Here is a 26,410-nt window from a genome sequence, read left to right as displayed (position 1 = left end):
CCCTTTTTATAGAATTTAATCTTCAGCTCCAGTGTTTTTGGACATGGCCCAGGCCATCATTGTCATTTTTGGAGATTCTTTTCATTGTAGGAAAGTGGGCTAAATTATTCCTTGCCAAATGAAGTTTTCTAAACCCACAATTTGAGAATGAGAGAATCAAATCACATGTTTGTGTAACCACTTATGAACACCCTGAGATAGAAATATTCTAAGTGTTTATAAATAGGATGAAAAGGCTGCTAAAAATTGTGTATCTATCTAGTCTTTGCTGTAAGTGGTGGCAGCCATTTTCCCTGTGGCCGAATGGGAAGAGTTGTCCTTCGGGGACATTAATTCAACAAATAGTGCATGCTTCCTCTTTGCGCAATATACTAATGAGCACAGCTGGCGGAAACCAAGTTGAAGATAACAGTACCCTAACCTTTCTTTTTCTCTGGGCCATAGCAGTGACAGCACCAGATCCTTAACCTGCTGGGCCACTCCAACTACCCTAATCTTTGGGGGAAAATTTTTGGAACAAATCTAGCAGGAAAAATTAATTCTGGTTCTGATTTTCCTATGTGTATGAATCCTCTAAATTTATTATTAATTGATAACTTGGTTTAAAACATTTTGTTGCTTATTAAACATGTTCTTAACCTTTATTTTATTACATTGGATTTTTGTTTCACTATCTTCCTTTTAATAATTCTCTTCAGTCTGTGTAAAAATTTAACATCTCTTTGAAGACTACTCTACAATACTTAGGCATAAACACCTGCTTACATCTATGGGATTTGCTGTTTTCTGGACATATCTTTTTCTCATATTAAATCTAAAAATTTTTTTTCTGGTAACATCTGTATACAGTGTACTTGCAAAGTATTTTAAAGAAATGTTATGTATTTTTAAATTTAAAACATTTTTAAAACCGAGGTATAGTCGATATACAATATTATGTAAGGTTCAGGTGTACAACATAATGAGTCACAATTTTAAAGGTTATATTCCATAACTTTTATAATAGTTATAAAATATTGGCTATATTCCCTAAGTTTACAATATTCTTGTAGCTTATTTATTTTATACGTAATAGTTTGTACCTCTTAAGTTCCTACCCCTATGTTACCCCTCCCCTCTTCCATCTCTCCACTGGTAACCACTAGTTTGCTCTCTATGTCTGTAAGTCTTTTTCTTTTTGGCTGTATTCACCACTTTGTTTTATTCTTTAGTTTCGACATGTAAGTGATATCATACAGTATTTGTCTTTCTCTGCCTGACTTATTTCACTTAGAACAATACATCCATGTCTATCCATGTTTTTGCAGATGGCAAAATTTCATTCTTTTCTTGGCTGACTAGTGTTGCATTGTGTATGTGTCTTTATCCATCATCTGTTGATGAACCCCTAGGTTGCCTCCCATATCTTGGCAGTTGTAAATAATACTGCTGTGGACTTTGGGTACATGTATCTTTTTGAATTAGTGTTTTTTTTTTTTTGTTTGGATAAATGCCCAGGAGTGAAATCACTGGATCATACAGTGGTTCTACTTTTAGTATTTTGAGAAACCTCTATACTGTTTTCCATAGTGACTATACCAATTTACAGTCACACCAACAGTGTACAAGTGTTCCCTTTTCTCCACATCCTCACCAGCATTTGTTATTTGTAGCCTTTTTTTTTTTTTTTGGTCTTTTGTCTTTTTAGGGCCATGCCCTCGGCATATGGAGGTTCCCAAGGTAGGGATCCAGTCAGAGCTGTAGCTGCTGGCCTACACCACAGCCACAGCAATGCCAGATCCAAGCCAAATATGCAACCTACACCGCAGCTCATAGCTATGCCGGATCCTTAGCCCACCAAGCAAGGCCAGGGATCAAACCTGCATCCTCATGGATGCTACTCAGATTCAGTTCCACTGAGCAACAATGGGAACTCCCTAACTGTAGTCTTTTTGATGGTAACCATACTGACATATGTCATGTGATATCTCATTGTGGTTTCAATTTGCATTTCTCTGGTGATTAATGATGTTGAGCCTGTTGGCCATCTTTATATCTTATTTGAAAAAATGTCTATTCAGGTCCTCTTTTGTATTTTTTAAATCAGGTTGTGTGTTTTTTTGATGTTGATTTGTGTGAGCTGTTAGTATATCTTGGATATTAATCCGTTTTTGGTTATATCATTTGCAAATAGCTTTTCCCATTCAGAAGGCTGTCTTTTTGTTTGATGGTATCCTTTGATGTGCAAAGATTTTTTATTTAATTAGGTCCCATTTGTTTATTTTTGCTTTTGTTTCCTTTTAGGAGACAGATCCAAAAAAACTACACTTTATGTCAAAGAGTGTTCTGCCTATGCTTTTTTTTTTTTTTTGGTCTTTTTGGGGCTGCACCTGAGGCATATGGAGGTGCCCAGGCTTGGGGTCCAATCAGAGGTGGAGCCGTTGTCCTACACCAGAGCCAAAGCAACACTCGGTCCAAGCCTCCTCTGCAACTACACCACAGCTCACAGCAATGCCGGATCCTTAACCCACTGAGTGAAGCCAGGGATTGAATCCGCGTCCTCGTGGATGCTAGTTGGGTTCATTAACCACTGAGCCACTGTGGGAACTCCTAACTATGCTTTCTTTAGGAGTTTTATGGTTTCTGGTCTTACATTTAAGTCTTTAATCCATTTTGAGTTTATTTTTGTACGTAGTGCTAGAGAATATTCTAATTTTATTCTTTTACATGTAGCTTTCCACTTTTCAAGTATTATGTACTTTTAAAAATATTTCTGAAATATCCTTCCCACCTCTTTCTACATGCCAGAACAAAGAGGAGGGAACTCAGAATTCTTGCTTTGGGCTTATTAAATTAGTCTAGTTCATTTTACTTGGGAGGATGCAATTTAAAATCTTCTAACTATAAACCAAAAGTATATTTGTGTAATAGACTTGAGAGTCTATAAGTAAAACCATGTGTCTATGGCTGATTGATTTTTGGAACAAAGGTAGTAAGACCATTCTGTTGGGAAAGAATAATCTTTCCAACAAATGTTGCTGGAACAGCTGGCTATCCACTTGCAAAAGAATAAATTTGGACTCCTACCTCATACCATGTCTAAAGATCAACTCAAAATGGTACCATGGAGTTACTGCTGTGGCACATAGGGTCAAGGATCTGTCGTTGTTTCTGCAGCTGCTTGGGCCACTGCTGAGATGTGGGTTCGATCCCCGGCCTGCTACAGTGGGTTAACGATCCAGCATTGCCTTAGCTGTGGCATAGGTCACTGATGCAGCTTGGATTCAGTCCCTTGCCTGGGAACTTCCATATGCTACAGTGCAGCAAAAAAAAAAAAAAAAAAAGTATCCAAATATAATAGCTGAAAGTGTAGAATTCTTAGAAGCAAACCTAGTTATTAATCTTTGTGACCGTGAGTTAGACCACAGTTTAATATGACGCTAAAAGCACAAGCAACAAAAGAAAAAATAGATAAATTGTCTTCATTAAAATTATAAAAACTTTTGTGTCAAAGGAAACTATCAGGAAAATGAAAAGTCAGCCTATGGAATGGGAGAAAATATTTGCAAATCACGCATCTGGTAGGGGTCTTGTATCCAGAATATATAATAACTCCTACAACTCAACAATAAACAAATAACCCAATTTAAAAATGAGCAAAGAATTTGATATATATTTCTCCAAAGAAGATTTACAAATGAATAATAAGCACATGTAAAAATATTCCACATGAAAAGATGCTCAGCATTACTAATCATTAGCAAAATGCAAATGAAAACCACAGTGAAATACCACTTGACATCCACTAAGATGGCTGTAATAATAAAAAAAAGAAAAGGAAAAAGGAGACAAGAACAGTGTTATCAAGGAAGTGAAGAATTGGGACCCTCCTATATCCTGGTGGGAAAGTAAAATGGTGCAGCTACTGTGAAAAACAGTTTGGTAGTTTCTTAAAATGTTAAACATAGAGTTACTTTATCATTCACCAATTCCACTCCTAGATATATACCCAGGAGAACTGAAAATATGTGTACACACAGAAACTTGTATATGAATGTTCACAGCATCATTGGTCATAAAACCAAAAAGTAGAGATGATATAAATGTCTATCAGATTAATTAATGGATAAACAAAATGTAATGTATTCATACAATGGAATGTTATCCATAAAAAGAAATGAAGTACTAACACATGCTACAACATGAATGAACCTTGAAAATGTGCTGAGTGAAAGAAGCCAGACATGAAAAGGGTCATGTATTATTCCACTTCTATGCAGTGTCCAGAATGGACAGATAGATTAGACAGTGAATTAGTGATCACCCAGGGATGGGAAAAGAGGGAATTAGAAGGTATAGGGTTTCTTTTTTTGGAGTGATAGAAATGTGCTGGAATTAGGTAGTGGTCCTGGTTGAGCAACATTGTGACTATGCTAACCACCCCAGCTTCACACCTTAAAATGATTAATTTTATGCTATGTGAATTTTATTGTAATAAACATTTTTAAAATAAAGATTATGTGGTATATAAGAAGTATATTTCATATCTGTGTTTTCAATGAAAATATTATTTTAAATCATACCTAGAGATTTCCATGTCTAAACGTATAATCTTTCTTTACTTCAGGATGCCAGGAAAGCATGTAATGATGCAACGCTTGTTCAGGTAAAGTTTTTATTTTTCCTCAATTCATTTTATTAATTCACATGAAACAGCTTGACACTAATGGAGATGACATTCAGATTCTTTTTATTAGTATTTAATTGAAAGAAAAATGAGATCTCTATTTAAAAAGACTTTATGATTTGTCACATGCTGTCCAAGTGCTTCGTAAAGCGTATTTATTAAAATAGAAGTCTGCATAAAAAAACTAGTATAAAAATATGTAGATTCATATGTTTATTTTTAAGTAGCTCCTGGTTCTTTTTTATATCCCTGGTTAAGCTTTTTTTTTCTTATATAAACTTTAGGAAGGTTTCAGTAGTTTAATTAATATCAAGCATTTTTATTAAGTAAGTGTTTTATGTGCTGTTCAGATAGAAAACTGGCTTTCTTTTTCTTCCAAAGCTGAATGAAGTCTATTTTCTCTTGTATAAGATAACATATTTCAAAAGATGATGAGATATGGAGTAACTTCTAGATAGCATTTGCTTGCCTTCATATGGATTTCCAACTCTTTTTAAAAAAAATTATTATAGTTGATTTAGAGTGTCCTCTTATTTTCTGCTGTACAGCAAAGTGACCCAGTCATATACATAAAAAATGGCTTTCTTTAGACAGTTAAAATGAGAAATGTGTTACTGTGTGAGCATCTATTAGATTTTTATTTGTGGCTGTTTTTGTTACTGAGGTTGGGAGGTATATCTGTTCTTTTTAGTTAATGGTGTACAGAAGATATTCTCACTGGAAGGTGTGCAAGTAAATCATACTTTTTCTTGGACAGTATATTGATCATATACTGACTGGAATTATTTATATTTAATTACTTTCAATTGTTATACATTTGTTTTATGTATCCTTTTTTTTTTTTTGCCTCTCAGTTGTTTCTGCTTTGTTTTCTGAGCTCTGTCTAAGGTAAAGAATAACATTCTGGTTGCTTCCTAAAGATCACATCAAATATGGATTCCGTGGGTCGAATACAAATGCGAACGAGACGTACACTAAGGGGTCACCTCGCTAAAATCTATGCCATGCATTGGGGATATGATTCGAGGTTGGTACCTGCCATTTTCAAACTGTCTGCAGAATTATTTTTGTTGAGTCATCATTTGTATTTTCTTTTAGAAACAACCTGTATCTATGAAGTGTTTGCAGAGAATGCATCTAGTATGATCACGGGTTTTTAATAAAAATATTCATTGACACTTTAAAAGTTTAGAAACAATTAATAGGGAAAATAAGTTTAACTTCCCCAAATATCCTTTATCAAATGATTTAGGGAAAGGATTTAGGATTTCTTTTCTTTGCAGTGGCATATTATACTTTGTTGTTTTTAAATTACCAAGGCAGTTCTGTTGTATATTAACCTTGAAATTTCAGCTGATAAGGAAAATTTTTTTGAATATTGGCTTCCAAAAGTTACTAGATATTGCTATAATTATTTATCACCTAAATTTACAAAGGATGGAATTACATAAAGCAAAAGCATTTTCATTGGGTACATCTTTTATTCCCCTAAGCCCAACATTCAAGTGTGTGTGTGGTTTTTGTTTTTTGTTTTTTGTTTTTGTCTCTTTGCCATTTCTTGGGCTGTTCCTACAGCATATAGAGGTTCCCAGGCTAGGGGTCGAATCGGAGCTGTAGCCTCCGGCCTATGCCAGAGCCACAGCAACATGGGATCCGAGCCGTGTCTGCAACCTACACCACAGCTCAGGGCAATGCTGGATCCTCAACCCACTGAGCAAGGGCAGGGATCGAACCTGCAACCTCATGGTTCCTAATCGGATTCGTTAACCACTGAGCTACAACAGGAACTCCCCAAGTGTGTGTTGAGCATGCACACACACCTATGCATGTGCACACATATGGCTGCCACCTGGCTTGCAGGTTGGATAATTGGTCATGATGCTTTATTTTGTTCATAGGGTTACAGTGTGGTCTGTGCTTTTCCCAGAGTATCTGGCAACAGCAGGTCACTTGCTGCCATAGTGGTTGACTTGCTCCTTTGGTTTGGTTCATCAAATTGGGAAAAATAATCTTAACTAAGAAATTATTTCTTAATAGAAATTGTACATTTTTTTCTTCTTCCAGGAGAATCCTAAAAATGTTGCTAATGGTTGGCACATCTCCATGTAATTGGGATACTTGAGTCCAGTAGTGTGGAGCTTGTACCTCTTAGGAGGGAGTAAATAAAATTATATAATTAACAACTGATATAAAGCTAGGCCGAATGTTTTATTCTTTTTCTAAAAGAAGCTTCAGATAAGAAATAGTCTACTCATTGATATGGCAAAAATTTAACTCAAAATACAATCACTTGAAACAGTGTTAATGGGAGTTCTCTTGTGGTGCAGTGAGTTCCATCCCTGTCCCAGAAACTTCCACATGCCATGGGTGTGGCCAACCCCCCCCCCCATAATATAATGGTTCTTTATGTCAGTCTTCATAGGAAAACAAAGGAATCAACAAAGAACCTATCTCACATTGTCTTCCTCCCCATTCTCTTTATCAACTTGTTCCTTTTAATGTTCTTCTCAATTCAGTGCTGATGATGATGTGAGTTGATTTTTTTTTTTTTTTCTTTTTAGGACTGCACCCTCGGCACATGGAAGCTCCCAGGCTATGGGACGAATCAGAGCTACAGTTGCCAGCCTACAGCACAGCAACGCCGGATCCGAGCTTTGTCCATGACCTATACCACAGCTCACTGCAGTGCCAGATCCTCAACCCACTGAGCGATGCCAGGGCCCAAACCCACATCCTCATGGATAACAGTCGGATTAGTTTCTGCTGAGCCACAACAGGAACTCCATCAGTTGATTTTTAAATAATTTACTTTAGTTTCCACACAGTACCCTACGGTTAGATCTTCCCGTTCATAAAACTTGAAATGATTATACCTAAGAACCTGGTAATGTTACTTACCTATAGTGAAGAAACCTGGGTGGCTGGTGATAGGGATGGGAAGGTGATTCTTTTCACTGTATATCCTTTTGTATATTTTGAATTTTATACCATAGTGAAAAATAAAATTCCAAAACGAAAAATCCAGTTGCCAAAAACTTAGTCAGGAGTTGGCATTTCGCCTGGCAAACAGAGCTTTTGTGCAGTTTAAGCCCAGTCTACTTTTCTAAATTGTTTTCACCATTTCTTACAGACTATATATCTGGGAAATTCACAACACTGGAAATACCCATTGTATTTTTGAACCTCTTGCCCTGTAACATACCCTCTTTATAGAATACAGACTTTTCTCTGTTTTGAGCTTTCAAAATTCCATTTTCTAAGATGTATTTTCTTTTGCAAGACTCCTTCAGTAAATCAATTAGTTAATTTGTCCCTCATTTGTTTTCCTATAGCCTTTATTTTATACCACTCCTCTGACAATTTTCATTTACCTAGTTTATTATGGTAAATATCTTTTTAGCTTTTTAGGGCCGCACTCGCAGCATATGGAAGTTCCCAGGCTAAGGGTCAAATTGGAGCTGTAGCCTCCAGCCTACTCCACAGCCACAGCAATGCTGGATCAGAGCCGTGTCCGTGACCTACACCACAGCTCATGGCAATGCCAGATCCCCAACCCATGGAGTGAGGCCAGGGATCAAACCCACAACCTCATGCTTCCTAGTTGGGTTCGTTGACAGCTTGAGCCACGATGGGAACTCCTGTTATAGTAAATATCTTATCTCTACCAGATGGTAGAGGCTCCAAGGGTAGGAGGTACCTTGCCTGTGTTGTACCCATGACACTGCCTTGTGCTCACAGGCTGTCAATTGATATTTTAGTTTGAGTGAAACATGGTTGTTAGGCTTATATATACTCTGTTGTCATTATATTTAAGTCAGTAAATACTAAACCAGCTAGCTAATATCTACCAGAATCATGAATAAGAACTAGAATATTCTTATCATGAAAAAGTTGAATCATAACCAGAGATATTTTTAGTAAAGTATCTAAAACAATTTAATGTTGAATTTTTTTTGGCGTGCAGAATGCATTTCTTTAAAGTTGGGAGAGGAATTCCCTGGTGGCCTAGAGATTAAGGATTCAGCATTGTTATTGCTGTGGCGTGGGTTTGAACCCTGGCCCAGGAATTTCCACGTGCCATAAGCATGGCCAAAATAAACAATAAATACATAAAAATGGAAGAATATTTTTTGTTCTCCAGTTTTTAATTAGCAAAGTCATATTTGTCTTTTCTGAACTGTTCTACATTAATGCAGTGTGTAACTAATTTAAACTGCTTTTCCCTCTAAGTGTCACTATTTTTGTGTCTGTTCCTCTAGGCTACTAGTCAGTGCTTCCCAAGATGGAAAATTAATTATTTGGGATAGCTATACAACAAATAAGGTAGAATTTCTTAACCATTCTTATATATAAACTTTTATTTGGTTTGATGTCCATCAATTCTGCTTTATTCTTTAATTTCCTTCTCAGATGAAAGGAGAACATAGCGGTAATCATACTATGTATTGATTGTCTGTATGGGCCATTTGCTGTTCCCATTCACCTTAAACTTGACTATGTGACCTGCACATGATTGGGTAATCAAGCACCAGACAACAGTGTGAATAGATCTGTGCAAACTGTTACCATTGTTAGAATTTGAACCCAGAATACTTGTTATTAGAAGGGTGTCGTTCTTCATGGAAGAACCATTCTAATCAACTCCAGTACTGTTCAGTGTTCAGTGTTATGTTGGAGGAAATTCCTCTTTTGAGCACTACTGTAAAAACAAGTTTATTAAATTGCTTTTTAGGGCTTCACCCTCAGCATATAGAGGTTCCTAAGCTAGGGGTCCAGTCATAGCCACAGCTGCCAGCCTACACCCCAGCATCACCAGATCCAAGCTGCATCTGTGACCTACACCAGAGTTCACGGCAACACCAGATCCTTAATCCACTGAGCGAGGCCAGGGGTTGAACCCACAACCTCATGGTTCCGGGTCGGATTAGTTTCCTCTATGCCACAATGGGAACTCCAGTTTTATTAAATTCTTTAACATTTTACACTTAATATTTCAAATGGCTCTATTAGTGTTGAAATGTCCTATGTCCTTGCTCTTCTTTAATACATTCTGAAAAGAGCATTTAAATCCAAATGATTTGATAATAATACAGGGAAAAAAAACAGGCATTTCAGTGTTCATTAGTGTTTTTTATTGTTCATTTTTTCAAACCATCGAATTTTATTTTACTTGGCTTATTTGGTAAGATACATTTAATTTTTAGTAGTAGTTGCTACATTGTGAGTAGGTTGGAATGATTAACGATTGTTTTTGTACTCTTTACTTAGTAATAGTTCTTGTGTGTTGTATTTGTCCTGCAGATGCATGCTATTCCTTTGCGGTCCTCCTGGGTGATGACTTGTGCTTATGCTCCCTCTGGTAATTACGTTGCTTGTGGAGGACTGGACAACATCTGCTCTATATATAACTTAAAAACCAGAGAGGGAAATGTGAGAGTGAGCCGAGAGTTACCGGGTCACACAGGTGAGCTTCCCTACATATCATCCTTTCCTCCCAAACTTGATTCCTAAAAATTGAGCTCATCAAGAAAGAGTGACACAGTGCGCTCATTTGGCTAATGGATGCATGTTAGTCAAATGAGAGTAGAAATAAGCATGAATCAGGGAAATGCTGATTTTTTATAATTATACAAATGATGGCCATGCTTCTAGTTTTCTTTCAAAAATATTTTTTTCATAAAAATGATAAATTTATTGCAAAAATTCAATGGAAAATACAAAAACCAAATATAATTTTCTATATTTTTGCAAAATATGACAGTTATGGGATTTTAGCATCTTATGGAATTGAAATATGTATTAAGGTACATTTATAAAGTATTTTTCACTGTGTGATAGTACATTGCTTTATTTGCCAGTGTGCACACTGTAGTTCAATAATATAGTATTTGGTTAGCAGTGTTAATTAGGAATATACAGCCGCTCATTAGGTTTTAGTTTCTCTGGATTTTGGGGAGTACTATTTGGCTATGCTTTTTACAAAATCTCCCATTTCCATATTTGGAAACACTGGTGAATTCTGAGCATTGGATTGCCACCTGTTTCATGAAGCCTTCACTGAGATTTTTAAAGTATTTCTCCAAGGTACTTATTAACCCAGTCTGCTATAGATGATAGGTATTTGTATTAAGGAGTATCTCTCTCTTAGGTAGTTGTAGTATGTGGAAGGGACTGTTTGTAGCTTTCTGAATGACCAACATGGTATCATTGACAGAGTAAATAATAAGAGGGAGGTTTTTGATAAAATGTGGTTCCAGGCAGCATAGAGTTTGAAGTAATTAAAAGATTATTTGTTAGTGTAATTATAGATTATGCTGACAAACAGGTATCATATTTTTTTAAAATATATATTATTGTTTCGTATACCAATTGAACTAATCAGTGATAACCTAAATTTTGTTGCTCTTTATGCTATAGGATACTTGTCCTGCTGTCGTTTTTTGGATGACAGTCAAATTGTTACAAGTTCAGGAGATACAACTTGGTAAGTTTATTCCAGAAGATTACTGCTTTTGAGGTTGTGGGTAGTAGTAGGAACTGTGTAAGAAGAGAAAACACTCATTAGTTATTTCTATTTTTAATTCTAGTGCTTTATGGGACATCGAAACTGCCCAGCAGACCACTACCTTCACTGGGCATTCTGGAGATGTGATGAGTCTTTCTCTGAGTCCTGACATGAGGACTTTTGTTTCTGGTGCTTGTGATGCCTCTTCCAAATTATGGGACATTCGTGATGGCATGTGTAGACAGTCTTTCACTGGACATGTGTCAGATATTAATGCTGTCAGTGTAAGTGAATAGCATTTCTCAGGAAAATTTATTGTGCATTTAAGGTGTTGAACTCTATAGTATGATTTCACAAGCAAACTCCCTTCAGGGATTCTTATAAATAACATGTTTATACAACATGTAATTCCCAAATGATGAGGGTTTACTTTTTAAAAATGGGTTGCTACTTGCAGGTGAGAAGAAATGATTTATTTCCAGATTTAGAGGGATAGATCATCTTGAGCAAATAAGTAGATTATTAGTATCAAGAGAATGTTCAGAGAACAGAGTTCTCTATCTCTGAGGTCAAAGGGAACAACCCAAGGAGAAAATAGTCAGGAAGACAAAGGCAGCTGTTTAGTGTAGAGTATAGTTTTTGAAGTCAACCAAACCCTGGATTGAGTCTTAGTTCTGCTGGGAACCAGCTGTGTGAGATCAGATGGGCTGCTTAAATTCCGTGAGCCATACATTCCTCATGGGAACAGTGCTGCCTACATTGAAGAATGGCTTGGTGGAGTTCCAGTTGTGGCTCAGCGGGTTAAGAACCCAATTAGTATCCATGAGGATGTGGGTTTAATCCCTGGCCTCACTCAGTGGATTAAGGATCCAGCATTGCTGCAATATGCGGTTCAGAACCCATGTTGCTGTGTCTGTGGTGTAGGCTTGCAGCTGCAGCTCTGACTCAACCTCTAGCCTGGAACTTCCATATGCCGCAGGGCCAGCCATAAAAAGAAAAGAAAAGAAAAAAGAGTGTGGGGGGACTAAATGAAACTATATGTTCAATGCTAAGTAAAGGGTATAAATTATTTGTAAGCTCCTTCATATAAAAAAAAACCCAACAGGTAGCCACAAATAGATTTAAGGCAGATAATAAGTACTCAGTATATATGAGAATGAAGCATACATATTTATAAATTAAAACTAGGATGACATTTTGAATGACAATCAAAATGATTTATGAAGCAGTCAGAATTGAGGGGAAGGGTATCAAGAGGAAGTAGGATAGTGCTTGACTTGGTAAATTGTCCTATGTGGATCAGATGCCAAAATAGATGTGACAAGAATTTCCAAAAGTAATGTAATTGCAAGGGTTTATGTGTATAAGATACACTCTAGTTTTTCCAGAAGATATTTTTGAGGAAAATTGATTTTTATGCACTTGTTGAAAGTTAATTTTTTATAGTGTTTTAGAGACTGTCAGAGAAAGGAAAGGCTTTGTTACCCCCGCCCGCTACTAGATCAACCTGGCTAGAATAGAATTTTAAAGCAAGCAAACCCAGTCTTCTCCATCTCTTATCCCATCTTGTCTTTATTCATTTGATGATTTTCTTCTGTTCCTAATTTGCTACAATTTTATCAGGAATGAATGTTGAAGTTTATCAAATGCTTTCTGTTCATCTAATGAGATATGATCATGTGGTTTTTTTTTTTAGTTTAGTTTTGTTTTTTTGTGTTATATTTTTTCTTTTATTGCTTTTTGGGGCTGCATGTTTGGCACATCGAAGTTCCAAGGCTAGGGGTTGAAGCTGCAGCTGCTGGACTATGCCACAGCCACAGCAAAGCAGAATTCGAGCCATGTTTCCAAGCTATACCAGAACTCACAGCAATGCTGGATCCTTGACCCACCCAGTGAGGCTAGGAATTGAACATACATCCTCATGGTTACTAGCCAGGTTTATAACCGCTGAGCCACAATGGAAACTCCTTTTTTAGTTTGTTAATTTACATGGATTGATTTTCTTTTTTTTCTTTTTTTTTTTTTTTTGTCTTTTCAAGGGCCGCACCCGAGGCATGTGGAGATTCCCAGCCTAGGGTCCAATTGGAGCGGTAGCCACTGGCCTACTCCACAGCCACAGCAATGCTGGATCCCTAACCCAATGAGCAAGGCCAGGGATCGAACCCAGAACCTCATGGTTCCTAGTCAGATTCATTAATTGCTAAGCCACAACAGGAACTCCTGATTTTCAAATATTAACCTAACCCTACATTCTGGGACAAGCCTCTTGGTCATTAATACATAATCCTTTTCACTTAATAGTGGATTTTACTTGTTAAAATTTTATTATGAAGTTTTGCATTGATATTGATAGGTTATTGTATTATTTTTTGTTTCTTGAAATGTTTTTTCCTGACTTGGTATTAGCTTAATGCTGGCCTTATAGGAAGAATTGGAAAGCATTCCCTCCTCTTCTGTTTTCTCAGTTCGTGTGGAATTGGTAGTGTTTTGTTCTTAAATGTTTGGTTGAATTTACCTGTGAGAGCTTTCTGGCCAAGAGTTTTATGTGTGTGTAAGAAGAGATTTAACTAAAAATTTGTGTCTTATTAGATAGGCCTACTTAGGCTATCCATTTCTTCTTTATTTATTTATTTATTTATTTATTTATTTATTTTTTTGCTTTTTAGGGCCACACCCGAGGCATATGGAGGTTCCTAGGCTAGGCTAATTGGAGCTGCAGCTGCTGGCCTATACTACAGCCACAGCAACATCAGATCCGAGCCGCATCTACAACCTCCACCATAGCTCAGGGCAACACCGGATCCTTAACCCACTGAGCAATGCCAGGGATCCAACCCTCATGGTTCCTAGTTGGATTCATTTCCGCTGCACCACAGCAGGAACTCCTCCACTTTTTCTTTAGTAAGCTTTGATAGAGTGTGTCTTTCAAGAAATTTATCTAGGAGTTCCCATCATGGCTCAGCAGATATGAATCTGACTAGCATCCATGAGGATGCAGGTTTGACCCCTGGCCTTGCTCAGTGGGTTAAGGATCCGGTGTTGTCGTGAGCTGTGGTGTAGGTTGAAGAGTCAGCTGGGATCCCACATTGCTGTGGCTCTGGTGTAGGCCGGTGGCTACAGCTCCAATTAGACCCCTAGCCTGGGAACCTCCATATGCCACAGGAAGCGGCCCTAGAAAAGGCAAAAAAAAAAAAAAAAAAAAGGATCCAGCGTTGCTGTGAGCTGTGGTGCAGGTCACAGACACGGCTTGATTCCCACGTTGCTGTAGCTGTGGTATAGGCCAGCAGTTAACAGCTCCGATTCGACCGCTAGCCTGGGAATCTACGTATGCCATGAGTGGGGGCCTAAAAAGACAACAACAACAAAAAAGATTTATTTACTTCAGTTGCCTGATGGCTCAGCAGGCTAAGGATCCAGCATTGTCACTGCTGGGCTTGGGTCATCAGTGTGGCTCGGGTTCAGTCCCTGAGCCTGGAACTTTTGTATGCCTTGGGCACAGCCAAAAAAAAAAGAAGGGGAGAAAGTTATCTATGTCATCTGTGTTATCAAATTTATTGGCTTAGAGAGTTCCTGTTGTGGCACAGTGGAAGTGAATCTGACTAGTATCTCTGAGGATGCAGGTTTGATCCCTGGCCTCGCTCAGTGGGTCAGGGATCCAGCATTGCCATGAACTATGGTATAGGTCAGAGATGTGGCTTGGATCTGGTGGTGGTGTGGCTATGGTGTAGGCTGGCAGCTGCAGCTCCAATTTGACCCCTAGCCTCAAAATTTCCATATGCCACAGGGGTGTCCCTAAAAAGCCCCAAAAAATATATATATATATTTTTGGCTTAAATTAGTTCATAATATTCCCCTATTTTGATAGCTAGAGAATCTGTAAGATATTTCATTCATGTGATATTGGTAATTTGTCTTAGTTTTTCTATGATTATTCTGGTGTTATGCATTGAATATCTTGAACTTTTACATGTTGAAGTCCTAAACCCCAGTACCTCAGCATGTGACCTTGTTCAAGAATAGGGTTATTGCAGATGTGATTAGTTGAGTCAGACTGGATCGGGGGCCCTTAATCAAATATGACTGGTGTCCTTAGAAAAAGGGAAAATATAGAGGGTTAGTGTGAAGAGACACAGGAAGATGGCCATCGGTAAACAAGGAGAGTGGTGTAAATGTCCCTTCCCTCCCAGCCCTCAGATACTGTAATTTCAGGCTTCTACCCTCCAAGATCATGAGGCAGTTCATTCATGTTGTTTAAGCCACCCAATGTGTGGTACTTAGTTACAGCAGCCCTAGCAAACTAATACATTTGGTTAAAAGTATATCAGGTTGTTTTTTTGTTTTTTTGTCTTTTCTGGGGCCGCACCTGCGACATATGGAGGTTCCCAGACTAGGAGTCCGATCGGAGCTGAAGCCGCTGGCCTACACCAGAGCCACAGCAACGTGGGATCTGAGCCTCGTCTGCAACCTACACCACAGCTCACGGCAACGCTGGATCGATAACCCACTGAGCAAGGCCAGGGATCTAACCGGCAATCTCATGGTTCCTAGTCAGATTCGTTAACCACTGAGCCACGATGGGAACACCTCTGTCTTTTGGCTTTAATGATTTTCTATTTCATTGATTTTTTTTCACTCTGTTCTTTATTATTTCTTTTCTGGCACTTAAATGGGTTTCGTTTGTTTTCTTGTTTCTTGTTTCTTAAGGTAGAAGCTGACACCATTGACTTGAAATTTTTTCTCTTACCTTAGAGCTTAAAGTCACAAATTTTTTCTAAGCATTACTTTTTGCTACCTTCCATAAATTTTGATGCATTGTTTTTATTTTTATTTTTTGTCTTTTTAGGGCCACACCCGAGGCATATGGAGGTTCCCAGGCTAGGGGTCAAATTGGAGCTGTAGCCACTCGCCTGTGCCACAGCCACCAGAACAAGCCTTGTCTGTGACCTATACCACAGCTCATAGCAGTGCCAGATCCTCAACCCACTGAGCAAGGCCAGGGATCAAACCTGTGTCCTTATGGATGCTAGTCACATTCATTTCTTCTGAGCTATGACTAGAACTCCTAGTTCAGAATTCTTTATAATTTTCCTTTTGCTCTCTCTGACCCATGAATTATTTAAAAGTATCTTGTATCTAGATATTTGGAGATTATCTAGAAGTCTTTATTTTTGTTAATTTTTAATTAAATTCCCTTATGGTCAGAGAATATACTTTGTATGATTTTTACGATTTGAACCTTTCTAAATTTCTTTTGACTTGTTTTGCAGTCAAGAATATGGTTTACTTTGGTCAGTGTTCCATTTGTAATTGAAAATAATCTGTATTCTGCGGTTACTGAGTGAAGAGTTCTGTAGATGCTAATTAGGTCAAGTTGGTTGACGGTTGATAGTTAATTAAGTCAAGTTGGTTGATCAGGTTTTCTGGATCCTAGATGATTCTTGTCCTTTCTATTCATTACTGAGAGAAGGGTGTTGAAATTTCTGATTGTGTATTTGCCCATGTTTTTCCTCGAAGTCTTAGTTTTTGCATCATGTATTTCAAGTCATAAACCTTTAGGATTTTATGTCCTCTTGGTCTTGATGTCCTAAAGATTCCTTTAGCTTTATGAAGTGTTCCTCTTTATTTCTGGTAATGTTATTTGCTTTGAAATATTTATCTACCCAAGCTTGCTTGGTTGCTTGCTTCCTTCCTTCTTTCCTTCCTTCCTTCCTTCCTTTGTCCCTCTCTCTCTCCCTCCCTCCCTCCCTCTCTCTCTCTTTCTTTCTTTCTTCTTCTTTGTTTTGTCTGTGCTTGCAGCATATGGAAGTTCCAGGCCAGGGATTGAATCTGAGCCACAGTTATAGCAACCCCTGATTCTTTAACCCACTGCACCAGGCTGGGGATCAAACATCACATGCCTCTGCAGTGACCTGAGCTTCTTAACCCACTGTGCCACAGTGGAAACTCCTCAACTTTCTTTTGATCAGTGTTAGCATGGGCATATCATTTTTCCTTACTTTTAACTTACTTGTGTCTTTATATTCAAAGTGATTTTCTTTTCTTTTCTTTTTTTTTTTTGTCTCTGCTTTTTCTAGGGCTGCTCCTGCGGCATATGGAGGTTCCCAGGCTAGGGGTCCAATTGGAGCTTTAGCCACCAGTCTATGCCAGAGCCACAGCAACACAGGATCCGAGCCACATCTTCGACCTACACCACAGCTCACGGCAACGCTGGATCCTTAACCCACTAAGCAAGGGCAGGGACTGAACCCGCAACCTCATGGTTCCTAGTCGGATTCGTTAACCACTGCACCACAACGGGAACTCCAAAGTGATTTTCTTATAGGCAGCAGTTGCTTGTTTATAGTTTGATTTCTCTTTTTAATTGTTTACATATGCGATTACTTTTTTGACATCATTAAGTTTAAATCTGTCTTGCTATTTGGTTTTTATTTACTTTTGTTTATTCTTTTTTTTTACTGCTTTTTTTGAGTTTTTTTTTTTTAATTTTGAATTCTTTTTATTTCCTTACTTGGCCTATTAGCCTTAATTTTTTTTTTTTTTTGTGGTTGTTGTAGGGTTTGTTATATATATCTTTATCTTATGGCAGTCTCCTTTCAAGTAATGTTACACTCCATTGCATATAGATAAGAATTTTTCTACATTATACTTCTATTTCTCCCTTCCCAGCCTTTGTGCTACTGTTGTCACACGTTTTATTTATTTATTTATTTATTTATTTATTTTTGTCTTTTGTCTTTTTTTGTTGTTGTTGTTGTTGCTATTTCTTGGGCCGCTCCCGCGGCATATGGAGGTTCCCAGGCTAGGGGTCCAATCGGAGCTGTAGCCACCAGCCTACGCCAGAGCCACAGCAAGGCGGGATCTGAGCCGCGTCTGCAACCTACACCACAGTTCACGGCAACGCCGGATCGTTAACCCACTGAGCAAGGGCAGGGACCGAACCCGCAACCTCTTGGTTCCTAGTCGGATTCGTTAACCACTGCGCCACGACGGGAACTCCACGTTTTGTTTTATATATATTGAAACCCCAAATACATTGATGATATTTTTGCTTTAAACAGTTGATTATCTTTAGAGAAATTTAAATTATAGAAAAGGTCTTTATATTTACTTATGCAGCTACCATTTTCTGGGATCTTCATTTTTGTGTATATATTCAGATTTCTATCTATCTTCCTTCTGTTTAAGCGGCTTCCTTTAACATTTTTTGTGGTGCATGTCTGCTAAAGATAAAATCCTTCAGCTTTTGTGTGTCTGTGTTTTGTCTTCTCTCCTTTGGGGACTCCAAATATACATATGTTAAGCCACCTACAGTGTTCCCACTGTATGTTTGGTTAATTTTATTTTTCAGTCTTTTTTCTCACTATTTCATTTTTGGATAGTTTCTATTGCTGTGTCTTCAAGTTCTTCTCTTCTGCAGTATCTAATCTTCCATTAAACCTATACAATGTACTTTCAACTTCGGACATTCTATTGTTCTTGACTACCGATTCTCCATCTTCTGTAACATTTCCTGGATTTCTTTCAACTAATTGATTTTTCTCCTGATTATGGGTCACACATTTTCTTTTTTGCTTGTTTGATTTTCATTTGATCCCAGATATTGTGAATTTTCCTTACTGGATTGGGTGCTGCTAATTTTATATTCATATAAATGTTATTTAGGTTTTGGAGTTCCCTGGTAGCCTAGCAGTTAAGGAGTTAAGCCTAGTCACTGCCGTGGCTCAATTTGATCCCTGGCCTGGGAACTTCCACATGCTGTGGGCATGGCCGAAAAAGGAAAAAAAAAATGTTATTTAGGTTTGTTCTAGGACATAGTTAAAATTGGAAACAATTTGATCCTTTCAGGTCTGGCATTTAGGTTTTGTTAGGTGAGACCAGCAGCACTCAGTGTATGCTTATGTTTGCCTCATGGTGAGGTAGAACCCTTATGGTCTCTCTTCCCAAAGAGTTAAAATATTTTTGCTAGTGGGAACCTATTGCTGGTGGGAACAGGCATTATGCACAACCCTGTGTGAGCATCACATGTTTCCTACAATCTTGAGTGGTTTCCTCACTGATCAATTCTCATTTGAATACTTGAGGATCCCTCATCATATCTCCCAAGCTTTCTCTGTCAAGCGTTGGCCTCTCTGGTCTCTGCCTGTGAACTATAGCTGTCTTGGACTCTCCAGTTTTCCAGCTCTGTCTCCTCAGCTTGGAGAGTCAGTGGGCTTCTCTGGCTACCTCTCCCTGAACCATGACCTGTAGACTTTCTCCAGGCAGTGAGATGTGCAATTGTAGGGCTTACCTCATTTGTTTCTTGTTTTTCAGGGACCATTCTCCTGGTTGACTGATACCAGTGTCTTTCTTTTTTTCTTTTTTGACTGAACCTGTGGCATATGGAAGTTCCTGGGTTAGGGATGGAATCCAAGCCACAGCTTTGACCTATACCACAGTTGCAGCAATGCTGGATCCTTAACCCACTGGCCTGGGCCAGGAATTGAACATGTGCCAGAGCAGTGACCCAAGCCACCACAGAGACAAGGCCAGATCCTTAACCAGCTGCACCCCAGCAGGAACTCCGTTAGAACCATTTATCACCTATTTTGTCCATTTTATTTTTAGCTTTTTTAGCCTGAGGGTAAATATGATCACTGTTACTCCATTTTGGCTAAAAGTGAAAGCATAGCCAATAAGTAATTTTTAAAAATAAAATTATCTTGGCATTCCCCCTGTGGTGCAACAGGACTCGGGCTCAATCCCTGGCCTGGCATAGTGGGTTGGGTATCCATTGTTGCTTATAGCTGCCGCTTAGGTTACAACTGGGATCTGATCTCTGGCCTGGGAATTCTGTTTCCCTGAGGTTGGCCAAAAAATTAAAAAAATAAAAATATCTTAGCTGAAGGAAAAAACCAATTTGGAGGTTTAAAGAATTTCCAGTTACCAAAAAGTAATTTTAAAAGGCCAACACAGACATACTTTCTTGAATTTAGAGTATCAAAGAATATGGACAAAAAAATTCTAAAAGTATTCAAGATGAGAAAGTAGATACAAAAGATAAAAAAACAGGCCATTCTCATACTTTTCCATAATAGCGCTGGGAGGCTTCTGAACAATACCTCCTGAGTGTTAAGGGAGAAATACTGTGACCCAGGAATTTTAAGTATTAGAGGTTGTATTTTTGGTTTGGGGGGTTTTTTCTTTTATCTTTTTTTTTTTTGCCTTTTTGTCTTTTCTAGGGCCACACCCGAGGCATATGAAGGTTCCCAGGCTAGTGGTCAAATCGGAGCTGTAGCCGCAGGCCTACACCACAGCCACAGCCACAGCCACAGCCATGCAGGATCCAAGCTGCGTCTGCTACCTACAGCATAGCTCATGGCAACACTGGATCCTTAACCTCCTGAGCAAGGCCAGGGATCGAACTCACAACCTCATGGTTCCTATTCGGTTTTGTTAAGCACTGAGCCACAATGGGAACTCCAAGGCTGTGTTTTTCAAAGAGAATTACTATAGTAAGTATATAGGACAGGAGCTAAAAACAAAATATAATCAGTTAAGGCAATACATGTAATTGTTGGCCACTTCTAAAAGATACAGAATAAATCAAACTATCTGTTGTTTACAAGAAACACACTTGAAACAAAATGACCCAGGAAGACTAAAAGTTTATGGTGGGCAAAGCATAAACTAAAGGGAATCTCTAGTAATATTACTTTATTTCCACCAGACAAAGTAAAATTGAATGAAAAACTATAAGATGAGAGGAGTTTTGGAGTTCCCTTTCTGGTTCAGCAGAAAAGAATCCAACTAGTGTCCATGAGGGTGTAGTTTCCATCCATGGCCTCTCTCAGTGGGTCAGAGATCTGTCATTGCTGTGAGCTGTGCTGTAGGTCACAGATGTGGCTCAGATGCTGCACTACTGTGGCTGTGACTGTGACCAGCAGCCAAAGCTCTGATTCAGCTCCTAGTCTGGGAACCTCCATACGCCAAGGGTGCAGCCCTAAAATGCGAAGGAAGGAAGGAAGTTGGGAAGATGAGAGAAGTTTTATATTAATAAGAGGTACAATCTGTAGATTTTGAAGAACATCATTTCGTGTTGATGAAACATACTGCACTCTGCACTACTGCACTCTGCATCATACAGATACCTTAAACATTTTTTAAAACCCATTAAAGGAGTTCCCATCGTGGCACAGTGGTTAACGAATCCTACTAGGAACCATGAGGTTGTGGGTTCAATCCCTGGCCTTGCTCATTGGGCTGGGGATCCGGTGTTGCCATGAGCTGTGGTGTAGGTCACAGACACAGCTCAGATCCCGCGTTGCTGTGGCTTGTGTTATGGGCTGGCAGCTACAGCTCCGATGAGACCCCTACACTGGGAACCTCCATATGCCGCGGGAGCAGCTCTAGAAAAGGCAAAAAGACAAAACAAACAAAAAAACCCATTAAAGACATAATAAGTGAATGAAACTCATAGCTTAGGATATCAGGAAAAATACACACTTCAGGAGAGTGAGAGGAAGGAGATGGTCAATAGAAAAGCCAAAATGTAGTGTGATGACATGACACTGAAGCCTCTTCTATTTCAGTTGCTGTATTTTACATCTCTGCTTGCTAATTCTTAAAACTTCTATTTCTTTGCTCAGTGTTTCTTGTAATTTATCAGTCTTTATCTCCAGTTTATTTCCAAGATATTGAGTCATCTTTCCTATCATCATTCTAAAGTCTTTTTCGTGGAGGTTGGTAATCTCCAGATCACTTAGCTGTTTTTCTATTTCCTTTCTTGTTCCCTTATCTGAGTCATAGTTCTCTGCCTTTTCATTTCGTATAGATTTTTGGTGTGGTCTCCTTTTTGCAGACAATAGTAGTGTTGAGGCCTGTGTTGCTTCTGATGTCTGCCCCCCTTGTGGTTGAAATTGATGGTGGGGGGGCATTGCTGCAGGCTTCCTGATGGGAGGGACTGGTGCCTGCCCACTGGAAGGCAGAACTGATTTTTATCCCTCTGATGAGTGGGGCTTTGTCTCTGATGAGATTAGAGGTAGTTAAGTGCCTGGGGTGGGGGGGTCTTTAGGCTTCCTGTCTGCCGGTGGGTGGGGCTGCCTTCCCACCCAGTTTGTGGTTTGGCCTGAGGCTTCTCACGGCTTATGGGTGGGGCCAGATTTTTCCAAAATGGCCACCTCTAGAGGAGCACACACTGATGATTACTCCTAAGACCTTTGCCTCCAGCGTCCATCACCCACAATGAGCCACAGTCACCCCTTGTTTTCCCAGGAGATCCCCCAAGAACTATAGGCAGGTCTGACCCAGATTCCCATGGAGTCTCTGCTTTGCCCTGGGACCTAGTTCACATGAAAGCCTGTGAGTGCCTTTCAAGAGTGGAGTCTGCGTTTCCCCCAGCACGAGCCCCGCTGGCCCTCAACACCAAATGCTCTGGGGGCTCCCCCTGCCAATGCCAGATCCCCAGGTATGGGAACCTGACACGGGGCTCAGAACTGTCACTTCTGTGGGTGAGCTTCTGCGATACAGTTACTTTCCAGTCTGTGGGCAGCCCACCTGGTGGGTATGGGGCTGCTTATGTCACGTAATTGCAGCTCCTGCTGTCTTGATGTGATTTCCTCTTTGTCTTCTGGAGTAGGATATATTTATTGATAGTTTGCAGTCTACTTCGTTGAAGGTTGTTCAACAGTTGGTTGTAGTTTTTTTTTTCTTTTATGAGAGAAGGTGAGCTCGGTCCTTCTATTGTGCCATTTTAATCCCTTCTCTCTTTCTGAAGCCTTTTCTAGAACCAGCAAGGTCACCCAGGATCCAGCCCTCTGCCCCTTCTGGAAGTCTGTCCGTAATCCTTTAGTGGCAGTCCTGAAATCCAAAAAGGTCTGAGACATGTTTTCTCCCCTGAGTTAGCCTTGCTCTGTGGCAGAAGCTCAGACTGACTGGCTGTTTATAGTCTTCATCCTACTTCCTATGACTGTTGCACTGAAGGAATACTCTTGTGTTGGATTTCAGCGTGCTCTCCCAGGCCCCATGGAGTTTACGTAATACACAGCATAGTACCTTTCTAAATACTGAAAAATTCTGAAATCTGAAAAACAGCTGTCTTAAAGGGTTCATCCAAGCCTCAAAGGGACGTGGACCTGTGAGCTCCTGGTTGCTCATCCTACCTCCCTCTCCCCTGGGTCACCCCTTTTCTCTTCTGCCAGAGCCACTGACATTGGCCTCCTTGCCAGCCCTGCATGTTCCTACCTCAGGAGCACCACACCCACTTCTCCCTTTCTCTCAGCTGCTCTCCATCCAGTAAATAGTGTCCAGGCTCAGTGCTTGGCCTCCTCTGGGTCTTTAGTAAATATTTGCTTCTCTGTAAAGCCTTTCCTGGACATCTGAGGATTTCACCTCAACTACCCTTCACTTTTTCCTGATTTTGTTTGTTATCTACCATACTTATAATTTATTTTTCATGTTTATTTCTGCTTCACAGGAATATAAGCTCTGTGGAGATAGAGATTTTGTCATTTTTGTTCATTTAATATCACTAATGTGTAGAGCAATATGATACACAGCAGGTGCTCAGTAAATATTTGTGTGTTGAATAAATACCTGGAAATTTTTATAAAAGAAAACTGTTAGAAAAATTCAAATACTCTAAGACCTGGTTTCCCAAATTGTTGAAAAACTTAAGAAAAAAAATGATTAAAATTACACATCTGCAATTTTTTTTTTTTTTTTTGCTTTTTAGGGCCACACTCACGGCATATGGAGATTCTAACTAGGAGTTGAATCAGCATTGTCGCTGTTTGCTGGCCTGCGCCACAGCCACAGCAATGCAGGATACGAGCCCTGTCTGTGACCTACACCACAGCTCACGGCAACGCCAGATCCTTAACCCACTGGGCAAGGTCAAGGATCACACTTGCATCCTCTTGGATACTAGTCAGATTCGTTAACCACTGAGCCATGACAGGAACTCCCAGATCTACAAAATTAAGAATAATAAAGGTTAGGAGTTCCCCTTGAGGCACAGTGGGTTAAGAATCTGACTGCAGCGGCTTGGGTCATTGTGGAGGTGCAGGTTTAATTCCTAGCCTAGCACTGTGGGTTAAAGGATCTGGTGTTGCTGAAGCTGTAGCTCAGATATAGTCCCTGGCCTGGGGACTTCCATATGCCTAGGGTGCGGCCTTTTAAAAAAAAACAAAAGAAGGGGAGTGTCTGTCACCACTAAACAAATCTGATTAGTATCCAAGAGGATTCAGGTTCAATCCCTGGTCTTGCTCAGTGGGTTAACTATCCAGCCGTGACCTGTGGTGTAGGTCACAGACACTGCTCAGATCTGGTGTTGCTATGGCTGTGGTATAGGCCGGCAGCTATAGCTCCAATTCAGCCCCTAGGCTGGGAACCTCCATATGCTGGGGTTGCAGCCCTAAAAAGAAAAAATATATAGCCTCAGAAATATTTCCAGGCCCACATTTTCAAACTTTGAAGGAACAGAATATTTTGATGCTATTGAAACTGTTCCTGAACACAGAAAAAAAACTAGAAGTTCCCCAGTTTATTATTTCAAGCAAATTAGCATAATCCTTATACCAAAACACAAAAAAGTATATCCCTTAAAACTAGTTAAAAGAATTTAGGGAGTTCCCGTCGTGGCACAGTGGTTAATGAATCCGACTACGAACCATGAGGTTGTGGGTTCGGTCCCTGCCCTTGCTCAGTGGGTTAACAATTCGGCGTTGCCATGAGCTGTGGTGTAGGTTGCAGATGCAGCTCAGATCCAGAGTTGCTGTGGCTCTGGTGTAGGCCAGTGGCTGCAGCTCCGATTCAACCCCTAGCCTGGGAACCTCCATATGCCATGGAAGCGGCCCAAGAAATAGCAAAAAAAGACAAAAAAAAAGAATTTTAGGAAAAGTTATAGCAAATCCAACAATGTGTCAAAGTAAAAACGTGTTATTATCAAGTAAAAATTTGTTCTAGGAGTGCGAAAATGATTTAATACTAGGAAATCTATTAACTAAATATACCACATCAGGTTGTCAATATTTCGGATACTGAAAAGGCATCTGAGGGAGTTTGCTGGTACTCTACTGGTTAAGGATTCGGTATTGTTACTGCTGTGATTTGGGTTTGCGTTGCTGCTGTTGTGTAGGTTCGGTCCCTGGCCAGGGAACTTCTGCATGCCTCAGGCAAAAAAGGCATCTGACAGAAAGCAAATACTCATTTCTTTTAAAAAAAAAATATATATATATATGATAAAATCAGAATTAGATAGCTCTTCTCTATCATTTAAAAAAAGCCCACTTAGGAGTTCCCGTCATGGTTCAGCAGAAATGAATCCAACTAGGAACCATGAGGTTGAGGGTTCGATACCTGGCCTTGCTTATCAGGTTAAGGATCTGGCGTTGCCGTGAGCTGTGGTGAAGGTCGCAGACAAGGCTCAGATCCTGCGTGGCTGTGGCTGTGGCGTAGGCCGGAAGCTCTAGCTCCGATTGTACCTCTAGCCTGGGAACCTCCATATGCTGTGGGTACTTACCTAAAAAGCAAAAAAAAAAAAAAAAAAAAATTAAGCCCACTTAAAACAGCCAACATTACACACACACGCACACACCCCATTTTTCTTTCAATATATATTAAATACATCAGACACATTCTAAATATATATTTCTTCCAGTTCTGAGGGCCATCTTAACCTCCCAGGCAATTAAAACTAGTTCATTATATTAGTAAAGTGAGCATATAATACTATATTATGCCATACAAACCAGGAAACTTTTGAATGTGAAAGAGTGATGTTAATAATTTTGCCAGGGGAAAAGGCATAATTGGTAACTGTTCTGGGCAAAACAGGATGTATGGTCGTCCTGTCTCTTGAACAGAGTATTCGCATACTGTGCCCCACACACTCTGATATTCTAAACTGGGTGTTTTGCCCTTGGTGTCCTGTACTGCACTGTAGGCCACTCTCTTCTGGCCTATAGTAGAGAACGGCTTTAATCCATACATGGTGATAAAATGTGTGCAAATAATAGCGCTGGCTTCCTGCAAAGTGAATATTATCTTACTGGAAGTTAGAGTGGAAGGAAGTGGTCAAAACTGCCAGCCTACAAGTAGGCAGTGAGGGTTTGGTGAAGCCTCTTATTACTGAGGGCTTGTAACTTCAGTGTAGCCTGGGATGCCTAATGATGGGATGCTTGATAGATCAAAGAAATTATGGCTAGAGGCTCCTTGTGCCTTTTGGGAATTTGAAAAGAAGGAAAGCATTTCCTGGTATTTGA

The 26,410-nt window shown here is 39.5% G+C and overlaps 1 protein-coding gene across 2 annotated transcripts in view; it reads left to right on the top strand.

Annotated features, from left to right (window-relative positions):
• GNB4 (G protein subunit beta 4) overlaps positions 1–26,410 on the top strand; it is a 65,711-nt gene that overhangs the window by 32,179 nt on the left and 7,122 nt on the right. The window contains exons 3-8 of one of the 2 annotated variants that reach the window (XM_047786941.1): positions 4,607–4,645; positions 5,587–5,693; positions 8,926–8,989; positions 9,968–10,130; positions 11,084–11,150; positions 11,254–11,455. In XM_047786941.1, coding sequence (XP_047642897.1) covers positions 4,607–4,645; positions 5,587–5,693; positions 8,926–8,989; positions 9,968–10,130; positions 11,084–11,150; positions 11,254–11,455 — 642 coding nt within the window. Of the gene's footprint in view, positions 1–4,606; positions 4,646–5,586; positions 5,694–8,925; positions 8,990–9,967; positions 10,131–11,083; positions 11,151–11,253; positions 11,456–26,410 lie in introns of those variants that run through there. The other variant, XM_047786949.1, reaches the window with a different exon arrangement.

Source organism: Phacochoerus africanus, chromosome 1 (genome assembly GCF_016906955.1).
Source record: "Phacochoerus africanus isolate WHEZ1 chromosome 1, ROS_Pafr_v1, whole genome shotgun sequence".
NCBI lineage: Eukaryota > Metazoa > Chordata > Mammalia > Artiodactyla > Suidae > Phacochoerus > Phacochoerus africanus.
The sequence above is the reverse complement of the archived record's forward strand: the minus strand, read 5'-3'. Positions and strand labels throughout refer to the sequence as shown.